The 22,615-nt window shown below is 47.5% G+C and overlaps 1 protein-coding gene across 4 annotated transcripts in view; it reads left to right on the top strand.

Annotated features, from left to right (window-relative positions):
- The window catches only part of LOC117868524 (opioid-binding protein/cell adhesion molecule), a 697,025-nt gene extending 680,360 nt beyond the window's left edge, over positions 1 to 16,665 (top strand). For all 4 annotated transcript variants that reach the window (XM_034754557.1, XM_034754555.1, XM_034754556.1 and 1 more), the window contains one exon: positions 16,072 to 16,665. In XM_034754557.1, the coding sequence (XP_034610448.1) occupies positions 16,072 to 16,172 (101 nt within the window). In that variant the 3' untranslated portion in view covers positions 16,173 to 16,665. The remainder of the gene's footprint in view (positions 1 to 16,071) is intronic.
- The last annotated feature ends 5,950 nt before the right edge of the window (positions 16,666 to 22,615 follow it).

Raw genomic sequence — 22,615 nt, 5'->3', positions numbered from 1 at the left:
GGGGGCGTGTCGGGGGCTTGGCGGGGGCGTGTCAGGGTTCTGGTTCGAGTAGGCCTTTACCCTGGGGGCGTGTCGGGGGCGTGTCAGGGTTCTGGTTCGAGTAGGCCTTTACCCTGGGGGCGTGGCGGGGGCGTGTCAGGGTTCTGGTTCGAGTAGGCCTTTACCCTGGGGGCGTGGCGGGGTCATGTCAGGGTTCTGGTTCGAGTATGGCTTTAGCTTGGGGGCATCAGGGTTGGGGTTTGACGATACTTGAGGTTTGTGGTTAGACGATCCTTTGGGAGGGTGTCAGTGGCATTTCAGAAGGCTGTTTTGAGCCTATGGGCGTGGCCTCAATCCCAAGAGGGGATGGCTGGGGCCTGGTTCCACTATGCCTCGAGCGTATGGGGGTGGGGGCCTGTTTGGGCCACGGGTGGGGACCTCATGTGTGTCCCCCACCCCGTTTTCAGGCTGCTTCAGGCTTGCAGGGTGCGTCAAGGGCATTTCTAGGGTGCCTCGAACCTATGGGGGCGTTGCAGGGTGTGGGTGTGTGATATGTTTTGAAGCTGCATCGAGGCTATGGGGGTGTGGCGGGGGCATACTTAGAGGGTACACTGAGCGAAGGCTCATTCTGAGGCGGAGATGTGGTCAGTGCTGGCCTTTCATGACCAGTAGCCACCAGAACCTTTTTCATACAGTCCACTACAGCGCCTCTTTGTGCATAGTCTGGGCCAAGCGCCGACACCTCTGTGATATAGAAAGGGGGCCAGGGCCAGGCTGTGTAGCAGGATATGCTGAAATAGTGGCTTTCAAGGGTATAAAGAAAGGGTGAAAGTCACACACTGGGATCTTAGTCTGAAGCAAGGTAACTTTTAATACATATTAGAAATCAACCACTTTTATCATAGAGGTGTAGAGAAGGCAGCCGGCGCAGGGTCTCGGCCACATGAAGCACTCTTCCCTAGCGCAGCGGTTCCTACCTGCCCTCTTCTCCACCGCCAGGGGCAAAGCCAGCTCTGCTTGCTTCAGGAATTAGCGTTGAGGGCAGTAGCCTTGCCCGACGGGGAGTGGAAAAGGAAGATGCTTTGAGATGAACTGTGGAAAGAACAAGGCGTTAGGCTGATTTTCCTTTTACTGAGGGCGGCGGAGGAGAGTGGGGGGGGGCTGAACTCTCATCCCGGAGCAGCAAAAGGGGAAAGGCATTCCTGATCTTCCACCCCGCCCACATTCAGATTAAAGGGGTGGTGGCCCAGTATTGGGGCAAGATGGCCCCACTCCTCAGCAGCTGCGAGCCACACTCCCTAGGGCAGCCGCAGCTCCAAAGGGCGCTCTGGCAGTCAGCCTGGGGGGGAAGTACCCGCTGAGGCAGCGTACTCTGCAGGAGGAAGATCGGGACTGTGAGCAAGACTCAGCCGGGAGACTGGAAGCCTGACCCCGCGTGCTCGTCCCCTCCCCTGCTCCCTGACTAGGGGGAACATCTCCCTGCGCCCAGCTAGGGCTCTGAATGACTGAGACTGTGCAAGCAACTGAAGGGAAGGGAGGAAGTGGCTCAGAGGAGGGACCTGCTGGAAGAGGAGAACCTGGGTCCTCCTACCCTTCCCTCTTCCCCCTGATAGATCCTGCAGGACTCCAGTGGCAGGCCCTGAACTGCGCCTTGCCCCCGGGACTCCTCTCACATTGCCCAGAAGAGCTGCCCCCAGAGAGTTTGGAGCAGCCTGATCACAGTCCCCTTCCCTATTTCCTTCCCTGAGTGTTGAGCTCCTCTGCGGGTCCTAAAGCAGTCATAGGGCCCTTTACACCAGAGTGAGGGAAATGAAAACGCTCCTATTGGGTAGCACTCCCCACCCACTTTGCACTGGTGAAAATGACGACTCGTGAGCCATCAATAGAGGCCTAGGTTTATAAAGCCAGGCTGCTACAAAGCGACATTTTAAAAAGGAAAAAAAAAAAAAAAAATTCCCATCTCGTAAACATTTTCAGAAAAATGAGAGTCTAGAAAGTTGTGAATAAAGGAGCGAGATAGACAGGAACAATAGAGGAGGTTACTGAGCCGCAGCTAATCAGATTTCAGAAGCCAAGATAAAGGAGCAGGGGAGAACATGAGATTGGGTAAAAATAAACAAGATGCAGCAGAATGAAGACGGCTGCAAACTGTGAGTAAGATCAAGTGGAACAGGCAGCAGTATTAATCTGTAATCTGAAAAACAGCAAGTGCAGCTAGAAGCCGCAGCGGGAGAGAAAACAAAACAGAACCCCCATCTCTTGACCCAAAAGGAATACTTCTTCCCCCCCCTCCCCAAAGTAATAATAAAGCAGCGTCTGACCCATCTTACTGCATAAACTAGAGTGAGAAACACAGCCTTGGGCAGAGTATTCTTCACCAGAGGGGAAGGGGGAAAAAGAGAAATCCCACGAGACCCAGCGTAGTGGAAGCTTCTGCTATCACTGCTGCAAGGGGGGGAAAAAAAAAATCAGGTTGAAATATCAATTCATATTGTGTCTCCAACTCAAGACCGGCTCTTTGTGGAAGGAAAGAAAACGACTTGAATAAAAGCCACTAGCTTGAGTTTTCTCTCGACACAAAGAAAAGTTAAGAGCGTACTGGGCTGTTCGGTGGTTTGTTTCCTGTGTCTTGTGTTGTGTTTGTACCTTTCAAATCCCCTCGGATTAAGGGAGATGAGACAAAGGCACAGCATCGCACTAATTGTATTTGGAACCTGAAGAGCTTGGGGGGATGGTGGGAGGAGGAGAGGAAACAGGCTGATTTTTTTCTCTTTACCATTTAAAGGCCAAAGACAACTGTAGTGAGCTGTGCTCCAGACATTGTCATCACCTTTTGGCAGGAAAGTAATGAAGTAGGTTCTAGCTTAGGGGAGGGCAAACTTTTTGGCCCGAGGGCCACATCTGGGTGGGGAAATTGCATGCAGGGCCATGAATGTAGGGCTGGGGCAGGGGGGTGAGGTTAGGGGTTGGAGTGCAGAGTGTGGGAGGGGGTTCAGGGCAGGGGATTGGGCTGTGGGAGGGGTTTGGGGTTCGGCCCAGGGCCGCTTACCTGGAGCTGCTCCGAGGTGGCAACGGCGCACAGCGGAGCTAAGGCTGGCTCCCTGCCTGCCCTGGCCCTATGCTGCTCCAGCACCACGTCCCTGTGGCCCCAGGGGGAGGAAGGGGGAAAAAGGACTCTGCATCCTGCCCTCACCAGCGAGTACCTCCTCCGAAGCTCCCATTGGCCGCGGTTCCCCGTTCCTGGCCAACGGGGGCTGCCGGGGGCGGTGCCTGCAGGTGAGGGCAGTGCGCGGAGCCCTTTGCCCACCCCCACCCCCTAGGGCCACAGGAACATGGTGTCAGCCGTTTCCAGGAGCTGCGCGGGGCCCGCAGCGCCACAGAGGTGGCAGTCCCGCAGGCCGGATCCGGCCCACAGTTTGCCCACTCCTGTTCTAGCTGCAGGTTTCTGAGTGAGATCAGCTGGGCCACAAGGAAGTACCTTCATTACAATCCACCTTGAATTTCAGGGGGGCACAAGGGGGTTAAGGACTGTACAATAACATCTTCATTCATCTCTTTAAACTCCAACTTTCCGGTGCTAGCGAGAGATTGGTGTGAATCACAGCATGACTCTGATCTCCAAACTCTGGGAGAGTAAGGACCCACATCCAAACTTCATGACTTAGGGCTCTGTTGTGAGCTAAACTAACATCCAATGGAGGCCAAAGGTTCTCAAACTGTGGGTCGGGACCCCATTTTAATAGGCTCACTAAGTCTGTCATTAGACTTGCTGGGGCTCAGGGCTGAAGCTGAAAAGTGGCAGGCTCAGGCTTTGGCTTCAGCCCTGGGTGGCAGGGTTCACATTACAAGCCCCCCGGCCGGGACTGAAGCCCTTGGGCTTCAGCTTTGCCCCCTGCCCTGCTACCCAGGGTGGCAGGGCTGGGGTGGGCTCAGTCTTTGGTCCCCCATCCCGCCCAGTGGGGTCGTGTAGTAATTTTTGTTATCAGAAGGGGGTCGCGGTGGATATGAATGGATATGAAGCCAACCTTTGCAAATCTTGCTTATCGCTATTATAAGTGATACAGGGATTGGAGACACTCCCTGGACTTTGCGGGTGCTTTGGCTTCCAACCTGACTCTAAAGGTTGTGGTTCATATGTAGCCTGGAGCAAAACTAGTCCCTTTCTACACACAGACTCTCAAACAGCATACTGGCTTCATCTGGGAAATTGGTGAGTCATATTGAAAGTGCCTTGAATTCAAACTGAAACGAGGTGGGGAAAAAACCACTTTCAATCAGAAATGGTTAAGGAAATTATTGCCAAGGGATTTATTTTTCCCTCTGTAGCAAGAACTCTGAAGAGCCTTCCATTTCCTTCCCCAACTACATTTTCACATCTCCGATTTAGTTACGGAGGAGTGGAGTGAATCAGTCCCTTCCTTTTTCTGGCTGACAGCCGCGCAATCAGTTACATTTTCCGAAACCTGCAAAATGTCAACATATTAGAAAAATATGCAGACATTTCATTTCTGATGAGTGTCCCCCCCCGCCTTTTCCCGAATCATTGCCATCTGGTTATTAGTCCTAGCGTTCCGAGTTCTGACGCCGTCAATTCGACGTTTGCTAAAGTCAGCAGAGGCTTGGAGTTTTTGCAGCTTGGCAGTGTCTCTGTCTTTATTGTGATGATCCGACTGAAATTAGCTTTTTTGACAGAGCATTACAAGGCTCCCAGTCACAGCACTGTACCCTGCACCAACTCGATGCAATTTTAAAATACAAAACCAAAACAAGCACCCACTGCACTTCCCCTCCCGCCTCCCACAAAATAATTTTAATTGCTCTACAAAGATCGTCTGGTAGATGCCTGGAAACACAATACCACAGTCTGTTGTAATTAAGGAAAATAAAAGTTCTGTTTGAAATGAAACAATTTGGCGAGGCTGGTTTTGCACTGCGGAAAACAGGTTTGTGTTCCCGAACAAGCGGAGAGACGCATCAGCTAATTAGATCCCCTCACTCCATTATTTTTTTTTTTTTTTTTTGCCATTACAATGGTTGTTATTCCTTTGCCTTAAAATTAATGAGGTTAGGCTGTGCACATTGTGTTTATTTTCAGTTCAGATCACAGCCAAGTGTGAGAAATTTCACTTAATGTGTAATTATAAATTAACGATTCTTCTTTTAAAGGGGGAAAGGTCTCTTTTTCTCTTGTTGCAGTTATTTCTGACTGCACTGCAGTGAGCTGAGAAAAGGAGGAGCTGTTCTGATGGGAGTCTAAACTGGAATTCAGGGTTTGGGGGGTTACAGCCGAATAAGAGATTGATGGCTCTGAAATCGCACAAGATTTTGTCTCCCCACATGGCAAAAATCTTACAAACTCAGCTGAAGTCTCAAGATTTCTATCAACTTGGGACGAATCTGAAAATGTGGCCATAGAACCATAGAGGTGGCTTTCAGTTTGGGGATTCAAATCTGAACCTCCATGGGATTTCAGAGGGTTTAGACCAGAGGCTTCGCTTTTGGTCCATCTGTAATTACCGAGAGGGTGGAGGGTCTTGAGATGTCTAGCCCAATAACAGCTACGAGACACAGAGGCGCTTTATTTCTGTCCTGGGTCCCAGACCCCCTCTGTGTAGAAGGGTCCATACAAGGTCTCACTTAAGCTTTAAACCGTGAGAGTTAAGCAGGGAAAAGGTCTCATGCAAGCCCTTGCAAAGGGGCGAATTTCTCCCTTAACAGTTAGGGTCCGTCAGCAAGATTATAAGCCACCCAAGTTCGCGAAGGATGATCTAGGCAAGAGGTCCCCCCTCTCTCTATAATTGGAGGCTGAGTATATCTCACTGCAGTTTGGGCAGCTGGTGAACAACAGTGAACAGTTCCCGTTAATCTAAACAAGCATGGATAAATATTTCCTTTGGGTGGATTGACGATAAAAAAAAAAAGTCCTGCCACGTGGCCAGTGAAACCCTTGGTGCCATAAAGCCGAGGGGCACTCCCCAAAATACACCCATGCTGCTGCCATATGCACTTCATAGGCCACTGATTTCAATCAGTTAAACCAAACTAGAGAGAGAAGGATGAAAGCTGAGTTTGGAATGTAACCCCCCCCTTCCTCCCTGCCCAGTTGCTGCTCCACTGGGTGAGCGACCTGGGCACTCCCACTAACTTGAGGAAAACAAGTTCCTTGAACAGATTGCCTAGATTTCCCTCCACGTGTGCAAGACAAATCCAAGGTGAAGCTGATGCTGGAGAGCGGACTGCACTTGTAGCATCAGCTGGTTATTAAACTCGCCCTTCGCCCGTCATAAAGTCATGTTCCACTCAGGCTCCCTTAGAATAATCGGCCCCTTTAAGAGGTTTGTCTTCCAGCATCGCTGCCCGCAGAAACCGCGATGGAGCACAGTCACGTTTGTCAACCTGTTTTCAGACTCATCTCCCACTGAAAATTGTCTGTCTGGCTGAGTAATCCCTCTTCTCGCCCCCTGCACACACACAAATTGACCTTACAAATTCCCAAACAGCTTTATGTCTTCTTTATGGGCCTCTCTCTGCATGGCTCCTTATTTTTTTCCTCTGTAGTTATTTTTCTTTATGTCCTTCCCTGCTTTCTCTTTACTCTGTACACGTAGTCTTTATGGTGCCTTTGCCTTTTCCATTTTTTTTTTTGTCCTTCACACCCCATTTTCCTGGTTTCGCATGAGACCCTGGGGTATATACTGTACCTTCCCAAGGCTGAAGATCACAGGTGCAGAACATATGTTACTTTGTGCTGTGCTGGAATGATACATTTTACTTCTACCCAGTCTGGCCTTTTCTGTATAGTGGCGAATTCTAGCATTCTGGATAACTGCACTCATTCTAAAGGTGGCTTTGTACTGTTGACGTTAGCCCCACTTCAAGCAAGTCCAAATCAGGTTTGTTCTTAGCTTGTGACATTACAGCGCTGGCATAGACAAGAAGCACCGGAAAACTAGCTAGCATGTTCCGATTATTCCTGACACTCCACTGTGGGCAGGACACTTGCACTGCTTAACTGCACCCGGGGAATAATGCAAGTGGAAGAGAACTGCTAGTTTATTGCTGTTTATTATCTGTATTACAGTAGCAGCTAGGAGTCCGAACCAATTAAATCAGGGCCCTGTTGTGCCAGGTGCTGTATACAGGCACAATAAAGAGACAGTCCCTGCCTGAAAGACCTTACGTTTTGAATTGACAATTGGGACAAAGGGCAGGTGGGGAAACTGAGGCACAGAACAGTGAAGTGGCTTGCCCAAGGTCACAAAGTAGGTCAGTGGCAGAGCCAGGAATAGAATCTGACTCCTATTACAGCGTTCTATCCACTAGATCACATTGCCTTTCCCCATTACATACTACTTGCCCTAGCATTTCCATTACATCGTATCATTCCCCAGTGTAGACAAGGCCTGTGTCTCCCAGTTTAGGGCCTGATACTGGTTGACTGAAGTCCCTGGGAATTTTGCCCACTGAGACAGGAGCAAGTTAAGCTCCTTCAAGGCAAACCTTAGTTTAAGGCTGTTTTCATTAGGGTAGCTAGTTCAACCTAATTAACTCAGATTAATTTAAGAAGGCCATTTTGGACTGACTGGCTATTTAGACATTTTTGTGGTGCCCATCACCATAGCTCTTGGGCAGCAATCACACACTGCCCTCTTAGTGTGCCTTCCATCAGACAATCTCTATGTTCTTCCTGCAGCTTAATGAGGCCCCTCTCCCCTTCCATCCCCCCCGACCTCAGACAGAGGAAGCAAGCTGAAAGTCATTCCGCCTTTTATTTGATCAATGCTTTAAAATCAATCACTCCAGCTATAATTACATTTAACAATATTTGGACGCTGCTCTTTGCGTTTCCCTTAGAGATTAAACACACCTGTCCACGTAGCGCATGGGAGCAGATGGAGTCCACGCAGAGCTCTGCATGTCTGTGTCTGGAACGTGCTAAGAGGAGCAGCTTTGGGTTTCTCTTCCAATTAGAGCCGGAGAGCTTGATTTGAAAACATAACGGGATGGGCATGATTAATCAGGGCGGCGTTAGTTACCATTCCAGAGTTGCTTAAAATGAAAAGATATCAAGGTACTTGGACTGAGCCCCTTTAAATACGAAATGTGAATATTGTCTCCCCTGTGCTGTTGGCTGCCTTCTCCAGCTAGCTTAGAGAGGCAGACTGGTTTAAGTAATCCGAGCAGGGCGCAGGGAGGAGTCACACTTCTTGGATAGAGCTGGGCAAATCATGGATTTTTTGGTTTACTAGGAATTGCGGGGAAGGGGGTTGTTTTAGGGTAACCCGAAAATAAAAGTTTTCAAAATGTTGGGTGATTAGACAAACAAACCAAAAAAAAATCCATCTAGGATTGGAACAAAACATTTTGGCAGAATTTCGAGTGACTTTTAATGTGCGGGTCAGTGCATGAGTTGGCCCACCTAAAATAGGGATAATTCTTACTTTAGTCTGCTAGCCAGATCTAAAAAGCATCTTATTAATGAGTGAGGGTAACCAATCAGCTAGAAAAAATTTACTGTTGTCACACATCAAAAAAATAATAAAATCACAAAAAGGGACACAACTCGAAGAAACAGTCTAATTTGACCAAAATTGGCAGAAAGCTTCTAAATACAATTGCTAATGCAACTATATACTCAACAGAGTACTGGTTTGGAAAGTTTGGGAAATATTTAGCCCCAGGTGATATATTTTATGCATTTTCCCGTACAGATGCTCCCCGGGTTATGCAAACCCGACTTACGCAAATCTGCACTTACGGAAAAAAGTTCCGTAAATTCCGTAAGCTAGAAAGTTTTTTTGTTTGTTTTTGCTGATGGTCAAGTATACGTTCCTGACTTACGCAAAATTCGAGTTATGCAAGGCGTTCCGGAACGGTACGCTTGCATAAGTCGGGGAGCATCTGTACTTTTTGCCTTCCTTTAAAACAAAAGTCTGTAGTCACATGACAGCATGAGCTTGTCCGCACCAGGTAATACATCAAAATGTGTGTCATTATTTGTAGAATGGACTGATCTGAGAAAAAAAATTCTGTCTGCTATTTTATGAATAGTGACTGCTGTCCTAGGATTCCTGCACCAGCAACTAATGTTAATACAGCATGTACAATGATGAAATATTTTCAGGATATGTTCCATTCTCAGGGCCAAGTCTGGACATATGTCGTTTATGATGAAACAATCTATTGCAAAGCACAGTTGGTTAAATGGAGGAATCAAAACTAATTTGCTAGGGACCACCTTGAGTTGGGAGTCATGCACTGTGCACTGAATTTCATGGGCAATATAGGCAGCAATGCAGGAAAGTGGGTTTGAAAACATTCTTGTGGAAACCACCTTCTATGGTGCTTCACTCATGAGCCATGCTCTAAGAGGGAAAGCATATAACCATGGCGTTAGAATCCACCAAGTAATGAATGAAGCAATGAACTGCTTGAAATGGATGATAGTTGGTGGTTCCATGAACAATGGTGTTCTCCCAGAAGGTGACACCTTGGAGAAAGCTCAATTGTACAGTGATGCATTTGAAGCCGTAGAGAAAGCACACAGAGGAAACAGTGTAGAAGCACTGAATGCGCTGGCAGACTTAAGGAACAGCACCCAATCACTCCACCCGGCCATGGACACTTAGGTTACCCAAGAAAAAAAACACTGTTCATTACATAGTTTTCCCAGAACAGAAATGCTTATGAATTTCTCCCAACTACTAATGGATACTTAGCAGCCAAGAGAGATGATGACAAGTCCATGGAGCCTGAGACATTTGCAGAGATGATTCCACTTACTTCCATGTGAACAATGGTAGACGGAGTTCTGTAAATGTAGCAGAAACCAGACTTCTGGAGGAGAAGCCAGCAATATATCACGTCCTAGCTGTTTGTCAGGGAGCAGTATACCCGACTGGCAGACCCTTCAGTGGTGGATGGCATGACATGTCCATTGAGCAATCACTCAACAAGAACTGTGGGAAGCATCAGCATCTTTGCACAAAAGATAAGGCTCTGACCAAGTATTAACTGGCTGCAGCTGTAAAAGCTGTGACAAAACAAATGTGTGGAGGGCAGCCTTCAGCAACAGATCTCCACAAAGCAGCTATCACAAAGCGCATGGCTACAGATGAAATGTCTGTCCAAGAATGACAAATTCTTTTAGCACTGAACCTGGAACTAGCCCAGACAACAGACAGCCACTTGTGAACACTGTGGGCCCACCTGAAATTGCAGAAAGTTAGTGCATGATCAGAGAGAATGGCACACGAGAAATGAAGCAGTTCATAACCAGGAGGCTGCAAAGGGGTGAGGCACAATCTCAAACCATTTGGTAATCTCAACAAAACAAGAGAAGAAGCAGACAGCACAAGCAATAAACTACTGATTGTCAGATCTTCAGCAAGCTGATCCTTATTGTCCAGTCCAGAGATGTTGCTATCCAAGGTTTGAAGTATGTCCCATTTCCCCTCTGCCAGAACTTGAGGAGGATCACAAGGACAAGGAACATGCAGATTCACACATGTTCTTGCACGTTGCTGATGCAAAGCAAACACTCGGCGTGAACAAGGTGCTAATGTGGAGTTTGAAATCAGATGTTGCATTGATGTGCCCAAGTTATTGCTCTATTCTTGGGGCAGATTAATTCTATTTCAGAACTGGTGGTGGCCCAAGGTAGAGAGGCATTCCCATGCATAGAGTAGCTGGGAACGGACATGCGTCTTATGCTGCCAAACATTCATGCTGTCAGTGGATGTGATGCTACTTCAGCTTTCAGAGGCAGGGGAAAAGAGATGACTGAAGACAGCAGCTGACTTCCAGAGAAGCAGATAGAGAAGGAATTTAGAGCTCCCTATCCCAAGCAGCACGAGTGTGGGGGAAGAGGAACTCCAGAAAGCCTCTCACACACCCATCTGGACACCCCAGGTTTAGGGCTCTGTGTCTATGGCAGGCACTGAGGCTGCTTGTTCTCAATTCCCCACCTTGATCTTGGGTGCGAGGCTGGGGCGTGCACTGACGGTATCTATTTTGCACTCCCTGCCGTGATTTCAGTGCTTGTGGCATTCACAAAGCATGCCCATTCTCAGGTCTCTGGGTCCTGGTGATGTGGTATGAATGGAGCACACCCAATTTCAGCATAACCCCTCTCCTGGATATGAGTCAACAGTGTGCCCTTGTTGCCAAGAAGGTTAACGGCATTTTGGGCTGTATAACTAGGGGCACTGCCAGCAGACCGAGGGACGTGATCATTCCCCTCTATTCAGCATTGGTGAGGCCTCATCTGGAGTACTGTGTCCAGTTTTGGGTCCCACATTACAAGAAGGATGTGGAAAAATTGGAAAGAGTCCAGCGGAGGGCAACAAAAACGATTAGGGGGCTGGAGCACATGACTTATGAGGAGAGGCTAAGCGAACTGGGATTGTTTAGTCTGCAGAAGAGAAGAATGAGGGGGGATTTGATAGCTGCTTTCAACTACCTGAAAGGGGGTTCCAAAGAGGATGGATCTAGACTGTTCTCAGTGGTAGCAGATGACAGAACAAGGAGTAATGGTCTCAAGTTGCAGTGGGGGAGGTTTAGGTTGGATATTAGGAAAAACTTTTTCACTAGGAGGGTGGTGAAGCACTGGAATGGATTACCTAGGGAGGTGGTCGAATCTCCTTCCTTAGAGGTTTTTAAGGTCAGGCTTGACAAAGCCCTGGCTGGGATGATTTAGTTGGGAATTGATCCTGCTTTGAGCAGGGGGTTGGACTAGATGACCTCCTGAGGTCCCTTCCAACCCTGATCTTCTATGATTCTGTGATTCCTCTGCAATCTCAGCTCCCTTACAGTCACAGCGCTGCCTGCCTATAAAATGGACCAAGTATATCCAGTCTCAGTTCCTCTCTATCTCAGGACTGCGACCCAGATCCACAGAAGGACTTAGATGTGGCAATATCAGCAGTGCCAGCCCTGCCTTTTAGATGCCTAGAAAAATAATTGGAACAAGGAGATTCCCAAAGCTTGAATTGAGCACTTAGGCTCCCTCTTCAATGAAAAGGGAGAGTCAGGTACCTAAGAACGAGATCCATAAAAGCCAGCAGGGAGCTGCCCGAGATAGCCACTGGGAGACAACGATGAGAGAGGTTCTGCTAAGCCCTGCCTCTTTCAGGGATTTCAGCACCTATCTCTGCCAGAAACCCCCTCTCCTGGAGTCAGGAGACTTCGGTGCCCCGACCGTTTCTTATGAGATTGTGAGGTACCGGCCTAACACCCCGCAAAACAGCTGAGGGCAGAGGGGGAAGGAGTTGGGAGGCCCCGGTGTAACCTTTAGACCATTAGGGTCTTCACCTGTGACGTGAGGGATCCTGTTTCAGTTTCACCCTCTGTCTGGTGAGGAAAAGGCCTTTAAAGAAGGGTCTCCTACACTCCCGGTCTACTCCAGGGGTTAGGATACTCATGTGGGCTGAGGGCGATGTGGGTACAAATTCCCCCTCTGCCTGCTAAAAGCGGGTTTGAACAGGCATCTCAGGCAGCCTAGGTTTACGCCCTAACCTTGGGGGTACCACGATTGGGGGCTCCCTCACTCTTGCCTGTTGAAGCTATTCCACTTCAATTACATATTAACTGGCCCAAAAGGGACAAAGAAATGAGAGCCCTCTGCAGGCTAGTGGTTTGGGTACTCCCAGTGGGATGTGCTGGTTTGAATCCCCTGTCTGCTTGCTGAAAAGCGATTTGAACTTTGATCTCTTACCTCTCAAGCGAATGGCCTAAGTCCTGGGCTAGGAGCCCTGCCTGTTTGAAACTGGGTTTCGAAGGGAGAAAGTAAAATCAACGGATCGTTACAGACAATATCCCCCAGTATGAAGAGGAATGCCATTCAAATGAGCGGGGCCCGCTTGCGGTAGTTGTCGGTTCGCAGTCTGCCCGCGTGCCTTGGTAGTTATCAATTTTTAATTAGGCGAGTACCATTAGGCTAGTTAAATAACAACTGAGATCTGTCTTTTCATGTACGGGGGGGAAACAGAGCCCACGAGAGAACAGAGCTACAAGAGTGTAGAGCGTTTAAGAGCAGTTACAGCATAAAGAGCTCCAGATGGGAGGAGTTAGGCACAGCTGTTTCTTTTCCGTGGCTCCAGTCAATCAGGGTTACTCTAAAATTGTGATTAATTAATCAAACAGCACGACACTTTCCTGGCGTCTTTAGTCTCTAGCAATTCCACTGGGGGTGCAGTGGGGGGACGATCTGTTGGGAGAGAGAGCTTCTTTCTGCTCCGATTCTATCCTAAATCCACAACTTTTGGAAAGCTGTGCAAAATACATAGATATATATTCTGGAACTGTGAGCAAATGATCCTGCCAGAGGCAGTGCGGTCTATGGAGTTTTGTTGGGCTAAAGCGGGGTCAGATTCTTTGTGCAGCAATGTGGTGCTCCGGAGAAAGCACGTACAGGGATGCAGAGCAGTTATGCTAACTTGCAAAGCACCGTGGAGCAGGCTGCAGGGTTTTGGCTTTTTTATATATGCCAACGCTTGAGGCAGCTTGATTGTGGTGCGGCTCAAACCCACAGACTGATGGCAACTGCAGGCTCTCTGCTTAAGCTGTCTTTACGCAGCTCTGACAACGCACCTCAGTTCTGATTTGCGCCGCCCCCACTATTCCCGCCCTGGGCTTTCCCACATCTCTCGGCTAACACACCCCAACCCTGGTCCCTACTTTCCCACGCAGCTCTGCGGAGGCACCTTCATCCTGACCCGCAGCCCCCTCCTTGCTATGCCAATCCTGGGATCTAGTGTGGGGGTTTTATGGGAGGTGTCAAGCAGGGGGACTCAGCAAAGACGATTAAACTCACTCTTACTTACAGGACCTAAATGGAACGACTGAAAGCCATGTCACTTACAGTCTGGTTCCCCTGGTCCTAAGGCTAGTAGTGTCTTTACCACACCATCACCGACAGATGCAGGCTATAGGACGACACCAATGGACCATGCTGCATAGGACAGTGCCTGCAGCATGGCCCCCAATGGTCTGCATGGGGCATGCAAGCTGGAGACGGGGAGGCGGCTATTTCTTATCTCTAGGGTCAGGCAGTGCCACCTATCGACAACTTCACAATGTTCCCCGAGAGGAACTCCTCTTCCTCCCTGCCCTTCCCCTCTCTATTGCATATACAATGAGGTCCTTTGGGCCAAATGCTCCCTCCTGGGAGGGGAGGGGAGCGTGGAAGGGGGAGTCGCTAGCTCTCTGACTCGAAGGAAGCCCCTCCAGGAATCCTCCACGGGGATCAGGCTCTGCAGAGGGGGATGGGGCAAAGCAGGGGATGACGGCTCTTTAGAAACAACTTGCCCTTGTGCCCTGTAGGGATTCCTGGCCCAGGTCAATATGGATTCCAACAGCAGTGCACCGAGTTCTCCTCACTGTGATGAGACTGCACTGGAGGGGTGTTGGGATACCCTGGGAGCAGGGGTTGGGAGGGAGTCCCGAGGACTTGGCTCTGACGACGGGGGCAGTTCTTGGGACTGCTACGAGCCTTTCCCCTGCAGTAAGAATGGGGCGGGTCCAAATGCCGCAACTCTGGCTCCTACTCGAGAATCATCCATGCAGGGGCCATTCCAGCCCTTGATCTCACTGTTCCTGACCCTAGCCCCCACCAGCGGGAGCCTGTGTCATCATGACTTCCCCGTGACATTTCAATCTTGCCCTGACTATACAGTGCTACCAGATTGGTAACAGGCATCACCTTCCATCCTGCCAGTAGCTACATGTCCGTGGCGAGTGTAACGTGCAATGCCTCTTGCTTATCAGCTCAAATCCAGTCCCCGTTGGTAGCAACCTGAGGAATGGCTAGGAGGCTTACGTGAAATAAGCTAGCTCAGTTCATGTTTCTTCCCCACCACAACTGTACTGCCTGGACCTCGTGGTAGCACAGCACAGAAGCTAAGGGCGGAGTGGGATCGCTGATGCCAAGAGCTGGCTTTCCGATTTAAAATTAAGGTGCAAGGGAGCTTGGGTGGGAAGCCTGCGTTGAATTCTCTCTGCTCTGCTTTCTCTTCAGCGGCCAGGCCTACACCTTTCTTGGTCCACTATCCAGTATTTAAATAGTCCAGAGCCTTTCCTGAGCACTAAAATTCACTTAAAGGAAAACAATCTGATGGATGTCCGGGGGCCATTTCCTCAGGAGGAAAAGTCCTGTGGAAAAGCAAAGGGATATTTTGAATCAGAGTCGAGGGATGGGGTCTCCAATGGCAATATATTTATCTGATCTCATTATGAATGGCCATTTCATTTGAACCTCCCTGACAATTTAGTCCAGTGTAGTTCCGAGTAATGATTCTCTCCGGGAGTTCCAGAAGGAGCCCAATGGGAAAGAATTTCCTTGGGTGTTGGGTGCCCAACTCCCTTAGGCACCTTCGAAAATCCCAGTGCCTGGTAATTAGGATGCAAGAGCTGTATGGCATTAGTGGAGTGGGAGTGGAGTTCGATTGGGACTCACAGATTTTGTTTCCACCTTCGATTTTCCCTAATCGGGGTCAAGCCGAAGTCACTCCGTGTAAGAACCTATGCAGAATAGGGTGGAACAGAAAAGAGCCCCAAAGAGTCACATAGAGGATGGAGGATCTGTCTAGGCAGCCACATGATGCAGTGGGGGAGCTAACTCATGGATGGAGATCACTCACTCTGCCTAGTGCAAACAGGTCCTCAAATTGTGCCACAATTTGTGATGGGTCACAACAGCATCCCTTCCGGTGGGCAGCGCAGTGAGGCCTTTGGGGACCTGAGGAGGAGGATGGAGGAGCTGGCTGACTAGGAGTGATTCTTTTCCCCCTGCAGTGGTTTGTGGACTGAAAGCAATGGTTGAGGATCCCCCCGCCCCAGCAAACCCTGGCTTAGTGGGGTTGCAAGCAATGAGTGAGAGAAAGGAAACTCTGGCTTTGGACAAAGGCAGGGAGGAAAGACCTGCTGTGTTTTTAGCTGAGATAAGCCTGAGCCATGGACCTCAGAGCTAGACTTCCCCAAAGTTCAGGGCTTCCCTCTGGGACCCATCTCGCCTCGAAGTCAATGGACCGGTCGATTTCCTTCCCCCTCCAGCTGGTAATAACAAACCTTTCTCTCTCTCTCTCCCTTGTCCAGGCCCCGGAGCAGTACATGACGGCAGCAACGCGGCTTCCAGAGCAATGGCCTGCCTCTGGCTATCGGGCACCCTCCTCGCTCACTTTCTCATCAAGTTTTGATAAGAAAGCAAAGGGTCCTCGGAGGCGACACCTGGCTTCTCCCACACCACAGACTTTACTCTCTACACTGCGGGGGCAACACCCAGTTTTACCACTTGAACGTACTGCCAGGGGGGAAGGGAGAGGGGGAGGGGAAAAGGGTTCCCACCGCCTGTTGGGGGATAAGTCATGGGCATATCGCAAGGCGAATCAATTTCTTCTTCCCCGGCCCCGCCCTCAACCCTATTTATAAACCTATCCTAAAGTTAAGCGTGTCTCAGCCGAACCTATTCAAATTGCCCCCGGAGACGTGTCTTGGTTTGAGGGACGACACACAGCGGAAGTCAATATGAGTCAAAGTGTCCTATTATCTCTGTGTCTCTTAAGCAAAAGGATTGTTCTTTCTACTTGTTACACTGTACATACCTGTTCATGTTGATAAGTGTCCTATTACACTTGGGCTTCACCTGGCCTCCATCTGGAGGGATGTTTTAATAAATCCACCCACCCACTCCCCCCCCGCCAGCACCTGGGCTCTTGGCAACAACTGCAGTAAGTGGCGGCTGTGAATGGGCCATAGTGATCGTGCATTTGGACACTGACAAAGGATTTGAGATCCCTTGGAGTGCAGAAAGGGAAAAGCTAGGGGACACTGTTCTCCCCTCTTGCTAAAACTGATGGCTGAGTGGCTAATGCAAACAGATAAATAGACAAAATGGTGAGTCATCCATCTCCCCAGCCATCAAAGTAATCACGGAGCCATTCTATCCATCCATCTATCCTATTCACCCATCCATCTAATTAGCTATCCATCTGGCTTTCTATCTCACCATCTCTTTACTGTATTTATCAATTTATCAATGTAATTATCTGTGCTTCTATCCAAATCTCTCCTTCTCTGCTCTTCATCCATCCATCAGCGTAATCATCTCTATTGAGTCACCTATTTATCTAGCCAAGTTTCTATCCCACTCCCTCCATCCATTTAGTTTTCTTTCTATTTTGTCTGTTCATCCACCTGTTACGGCGGAGGATATTGAGAAATTTCCCAATATTACATTTATACGTGTGGTAGAACGTAACTACAGGCCATAAAACTAAGCAATATTTGGCCATTTGGGCATGTCTCTGACAATTCAAAACACGATAATGCAGTAGCAATCCTTCACTTAGTCCCCCCCCCACAAAAAAAAAAGTCAGAGATCTGTTTTCTCCTACCTCCCCAAAATAAATACTCTTATTTTTAAAGTAAGCAGCACCCCTCACTCTATCCCAATGCTGTTATAATCTTTTGCCTTTAAGAACCAATGTTTTATATCTGCTAACAGGTGCTTGTACTGCTGTTCTCCAACGGGGATGCATCCAGTTTTCTTTAAGAAAAGTCCTAATTATCCATTATTTATGGCAATCCCAAACAACACGTTCACGACCCATCCTGAGAGAGCCAAACGCAATCTGGCCAACACTTTATGCTCACTCCCTTTCCCAGCCCCAATCCTCATTTGCTCTGTTCGGAATCCATCCAGTCAGAAGCCGACGGAGGCCAATTATTTTGCTAGTGTGTTGACATCACTCTTGTATTTGTTTGGGAACCTCTTATGAGCAAAGGGTACTTGAATAACTGACTTAATTTCCAAGCACTTGATTAGCTCAACACAGAAAACAGATGGGAAAGAGGAAGGGAAGAGGAAAAAAAATACAACCTCCCACAAACCTACATTCACATGGTTTCCTGTTTCTCAGCTGCTTCCGTAGAAGCGTTTTAGAGAGGGAATTTCAGGCAGCTGTCTCCAAAATGGAACAGCAGCATCAGAGCTTTTATTTTTTAGACTATGGATGTTTATTTTGAAAGATTCAATTGATTCTTCCTCCCAAGTTCCTTGGTTTGGTTTAGGCCTTATTCGAATGAGACATGTCACTTTCTTGAAAGCCTAACGGCGGTAAGGGAGGAATCTGCATTGCTTAAATGTCTTTGAATGTACCTTTTTTTTTTTTTTTTTATTAAAAATACTACTAGCTTTCTGGGTCACTGCTAAGGCCTGACAGGGCGAGAGGACGGCGGCATTCCCAGACCAAATTGCAGCCTGCATGACAGTCAATTCAATCAATGCCCCAGACCGGATTGGGCTGCACAGCACGACCTGGATCACTAGAGTGAATCAAGTGGCTCTTACAAAGACCTGCCAAGTAGAAACTTCTTTGCTTTTTCTGATCCCCCGAGACATAGACACTATTTCCCAGGTAGGAAGTAAAAGGAGACATTGATTCATTTGGTTATTTTTGTTGTTGTTGATTGTTTTGTTTTTGTGGCCATCTGACTGACTGCAGGCACTACCAATGGTGCCAGGCGTGGTGGTCTGAACGCAGTAAGCAAAGAAATGCAGTAAGGAAGCATACGGCCTACCATACTGAGCTGCTGACGTGTCAGGGACGCAAAGATGAACTCGCGGAGAGGGAGTGACTTGTGCTGGTTTCCGGTAGGCTCTAGGTGTTTTAATCGGAAGATCAAGGATGTGCCTCATCAAATCTGTCAATAAATGTAAAACATGAATGGTTAAAAAGAAGTCTGAAAAAAAAACCTTATACAAGACTAAACATTTGGGCAGTATATTCACAAAATGGAGGGGGATATTCTTTTGAGTTCATGCATATGAAAAAAATATCCAGCACGGTCGAGTTCTTGAATGTATACGCTTGCTTTCCCGTTTATTTTTCCTTCCAAGAGGGAAGGTTTGAGTATGAAGAGCAACATGCCTGGATTTCACCACCACCACCACCACCACGTTTTACTGCTCTGAAAAAAAATCTAACAGCGCCCTCCCACTCTTTCATCTGGATAAAAAACATCACGAGGCTGTTGCACGTTGATTTAATCTGTGCAAGAAGCCTCCTGCAACAGGTCCACATGGAACCTCGTTCATTGTTAAAGACATACAAAGGTGTATTATTATTTTAAACCCCAGATACACACGCTGGCTCCATTGGCTTATTAGGTGGAATGCTGGCAAAGAACTAAAAACAATAAGTCTTCACATTTATATCTATTCAACCACAAGTTACAGGCTAGCAGCTGGGATCATTGGGTGTAATCTAAGGTCTGTGTCATACAGGAGGATAGACTAGATGATCTAACAGTCCCTTACAAATCTATGAATTAGTACTGAAAAATGTTGTAGCTGTATGAATACCAAAAATAGCAGCAGATGCCTTTAACTGTCAAAGCAGGGCATCAAACAGAGAGTTTTAATCATGCTTAATCATGTCATAACTCTATTGAGGCTGAGGGAGGAGAGCTGCTGGAGAGAACCTGAAGAAGTGGTCTCTCAGAAGGGTCAACTAGTGTAGCTACTCCTACCTAGATGCCTATTCTCTTCCTGCCTGCTATCATCATCAGAGAGACAATAACTTGATGAGCTACACAGACACGCATACTGCTATTAAGAAGAGAGAGGTACGAAGTGGAATCTAGTGGAAGGAATAAAAGACCCTAAACAAAACAACATTTCAAAGCCCACTGGGGCATTCATATCTTTCATGACTTCCAAGGTCATGTGAACTGAAGTGCTGGTGGTAAACATTAAGTGCCTGATACATAGTTGTTTGCAAGCCTATTTTTTCCCCGGTGTTCGGGAGAAATGCCACCAATGTAAGAATCAGGTCTCCATGTCCTGTTGCTGTGGTACAGCGTTCTCTTGGGCGCGGGCAGACAAAATGTTTTCACTTCAGCATCTCAAGTGCCCTGCAAATTTAGCCCAAGCTTTGGCAAAATGTTCACATTCGCAATGCAGCAAAGAAGCTCTAGGCTCTCAACTCTGTATCCCAGACGCCGCATCTCTCTGCACAAGTTTCATGTGAGGACGACGTTATGGGCTAGGTGGGTAGCAAGTCAGAGCACAGAAAGTCATAGAAAGGTCCTGTTTCAGGGCGATACATTGACTTAAAATAAATCGGTTAAACCATGCAATAGAAAAAAAAACACCACACAAAAATAATTGCTGCAGATGATTCACCTGGAAAAATTCTAAGATGTTTACACCCTGGGTGGTCCCAAGTGGAGCTGCATGAAAAATACCAAGTGACGCTTGACAAGGAGTGAGATTTTTTCCCCCATCAAAGGGAAAAGCAACAACAACAACAAAAACCAATGATTTCCCTGAATGTGACTCCAGGTTTATCATCTCTGGAAACCAGGGAAAAAATAAACAGCAGCCACAAGGTGAAGCTGAAAAAATGTTTTAATTTGGGGCAAAAAAAATGTGATTTTCCTCTCCTCCTCATTCCCCACCGACAGCAAGAGGGTTTTCGTTTCTGCAAAGCCCTAGTTTTGAAAACCTTCAAGTGCAATTTTCCCTCCCCCAAAGACAGGAACGTTTAAGTAGCCACAGGACGCCTTTCTAAGAGGTGGGCGGTATATCAGAGAAAAGGGTTTCCAAATAACGCTAAGATGGAAAAAATCCTATTCAAAAAGGAAACAGAGTCCATTCGTCCCTTACGGGAGAAAAACAAAACAAAATATTGCAGTTAAAAGCTGTGGCAGAAAATAGCTAACCAAGATACATTGTCTTTTCAGTAGTCAATGCTTTGGAACAGAGGCCACGTGATAGTCAACCAATGCACGTTGCCCTTCACATAGTCAATACTTTAGTACTAAGGCCAAATTTAATCAGCGTAAGTTGTCCTTCAGATATTGAACATGCTGGGTCCAAGGCTAAGCGAAATGGAGTTCATCAGACCTTTTTGGAAGATGGCAACCACATGCCCAGATCTCTGCATTACTTTAAAGGGATCCTTTAGACTCTCCAAGAGACACGGCTTCAAGACCGAATTCTTCCTGCAACCATGGGTGGTTAGCATCAAGAACAGGAAAACCTCTAACCTAGTCCCCTCTGCTCCACACGGTTAGTTCTTTTTGGCAGAGGAAACTAAAAAGAATGGCGAGCAGGGAACATTTTTTTTTTTAAGCATTCAAGTTTCTTGTGACACGTAAAGTGCAGTTGTGAGGAACATGTTGGGTGTATGAAACCGTTAACTGTCCAGGTCAGAGTCCTTCTCTTTGCTAGGTTTAAAAAATTCTATGACTTATCAATGGTGCAGTTCTACTAGCTGTGTGAAAGGCTATGGTTGTGCACATTTTACTCACAATTATCCTAAAAAAACAAAAATAAATAATTTTCTGTATTCAAACGCTTTCAAGAAAATCAAACCAACCAACCATCACGTTGTTACAAAAAAGCAAACTTTATTTTTCCTGTCAGCCTTCTAGGGTTACTTTCATTTGATTATTATTTCTTAAAGCAATGAAGTCAAGTCTTGATTTTCCGTCAATAATTGTATTAAAAAGGGTGAATATACTACCTGAATTTTGTGCATGTTACATTGTAGTTGTAACCTTTTCTAATTCAGAAAGAATAAGAGATGGTTGTGATTGTGCAGTGTATCAATAAAGTTTGAAGAAATTTGTACTGGGGGGAGGGGTTATTTGGGACTCCGCCCACACAGCGCTACTGTATTGGACTCCACGCGGGATTCTAGTAATGGAGAGGTCCCCGCCAGTGGTGAAATTCAACCTGCCCTTAATTTGGAAAAGCGTCCCTATTTGGTAAAACACATGTTTAGGTTGAGGTCAAAAGGACTTCAGCATATGCTTGAAATTAAACATGTGCATAAGTGCTTTGCTGCACAAGCTTAAGCACTTTCCTCAATGGGAGCTTTGGGGGTAGAACCAGCACAAGGCCTAGGCGTGCTCCTTAAGCCATACATAGACATTGTATTGGTCCCATCTGCACGCGGGCTCATTTCACCTGGTATTCATAGCAGCACTGGTACTTAAGGCTCTTGTGACTGGTACTCTAAGCTTCCCTCTCCCCTCCACCTTCAGACTCTGTCCTGATCCCCACTGCTCCTTCTTCCATTCTCCTGCCTGCACCTGTCAGGCCTGGCTACTGGAGCAACCACGAGTTCCAATGGTGACCACACCTCGCAGAGATGAGATGAGGTTGGTAAATAAACTGGCCCAGCAGCCAGAGAGGTGAAGAGGCACCGTATACAAATATGGAGGGCGGTGCTTGTATGCAAAAGCCAGGCCTGCTCTTCAAGACAGACACAGGGTCAGAACCAAAATATGACAGCTATCCGCCAACCAGAAGAGCATGTTAAATGAACTGCTGAGATCTCAGTTGCCTGAAAAGCCCTTTCTATCAGCGTCCCTCTATAATTATCTTACTAGCTAACCATCCTGCTTTCATCCATATCTGTCAATCCTCCAATTCCTCACTTCTTCACTCACTCTCTTATTTCTCTCTTTCCCGATCCAACAAGTTAACCACCCACCCATCTATCAGCACCCACTTAGAAAGCCCCCCATTTATCCCTGCCACACTCCATCTATTCACTTGCCTACTCATCAATGATTCATCTAACTATTTATTTCTACATCATCTAGCCACTCACAAGCCATCATGCAC

Source organism: Trachemys scripta, chromosome 21 (assembly GCF_013100865.1).
Source record: "Trachemys scripta elegans isolate TJP31775 chromosome 21, CAS_Tse_1.0, whole genome shotgun sequence".
NCBI classification, from domain to species: domain Eukaryota; kingdom Metazoa; phylum Chordata; order Testudines; family Emydidae; genus Trachemys; species Trachemys scripta.
This window is presented reverse-complemented; position numbering and strand designations above follow the sequence as displayed.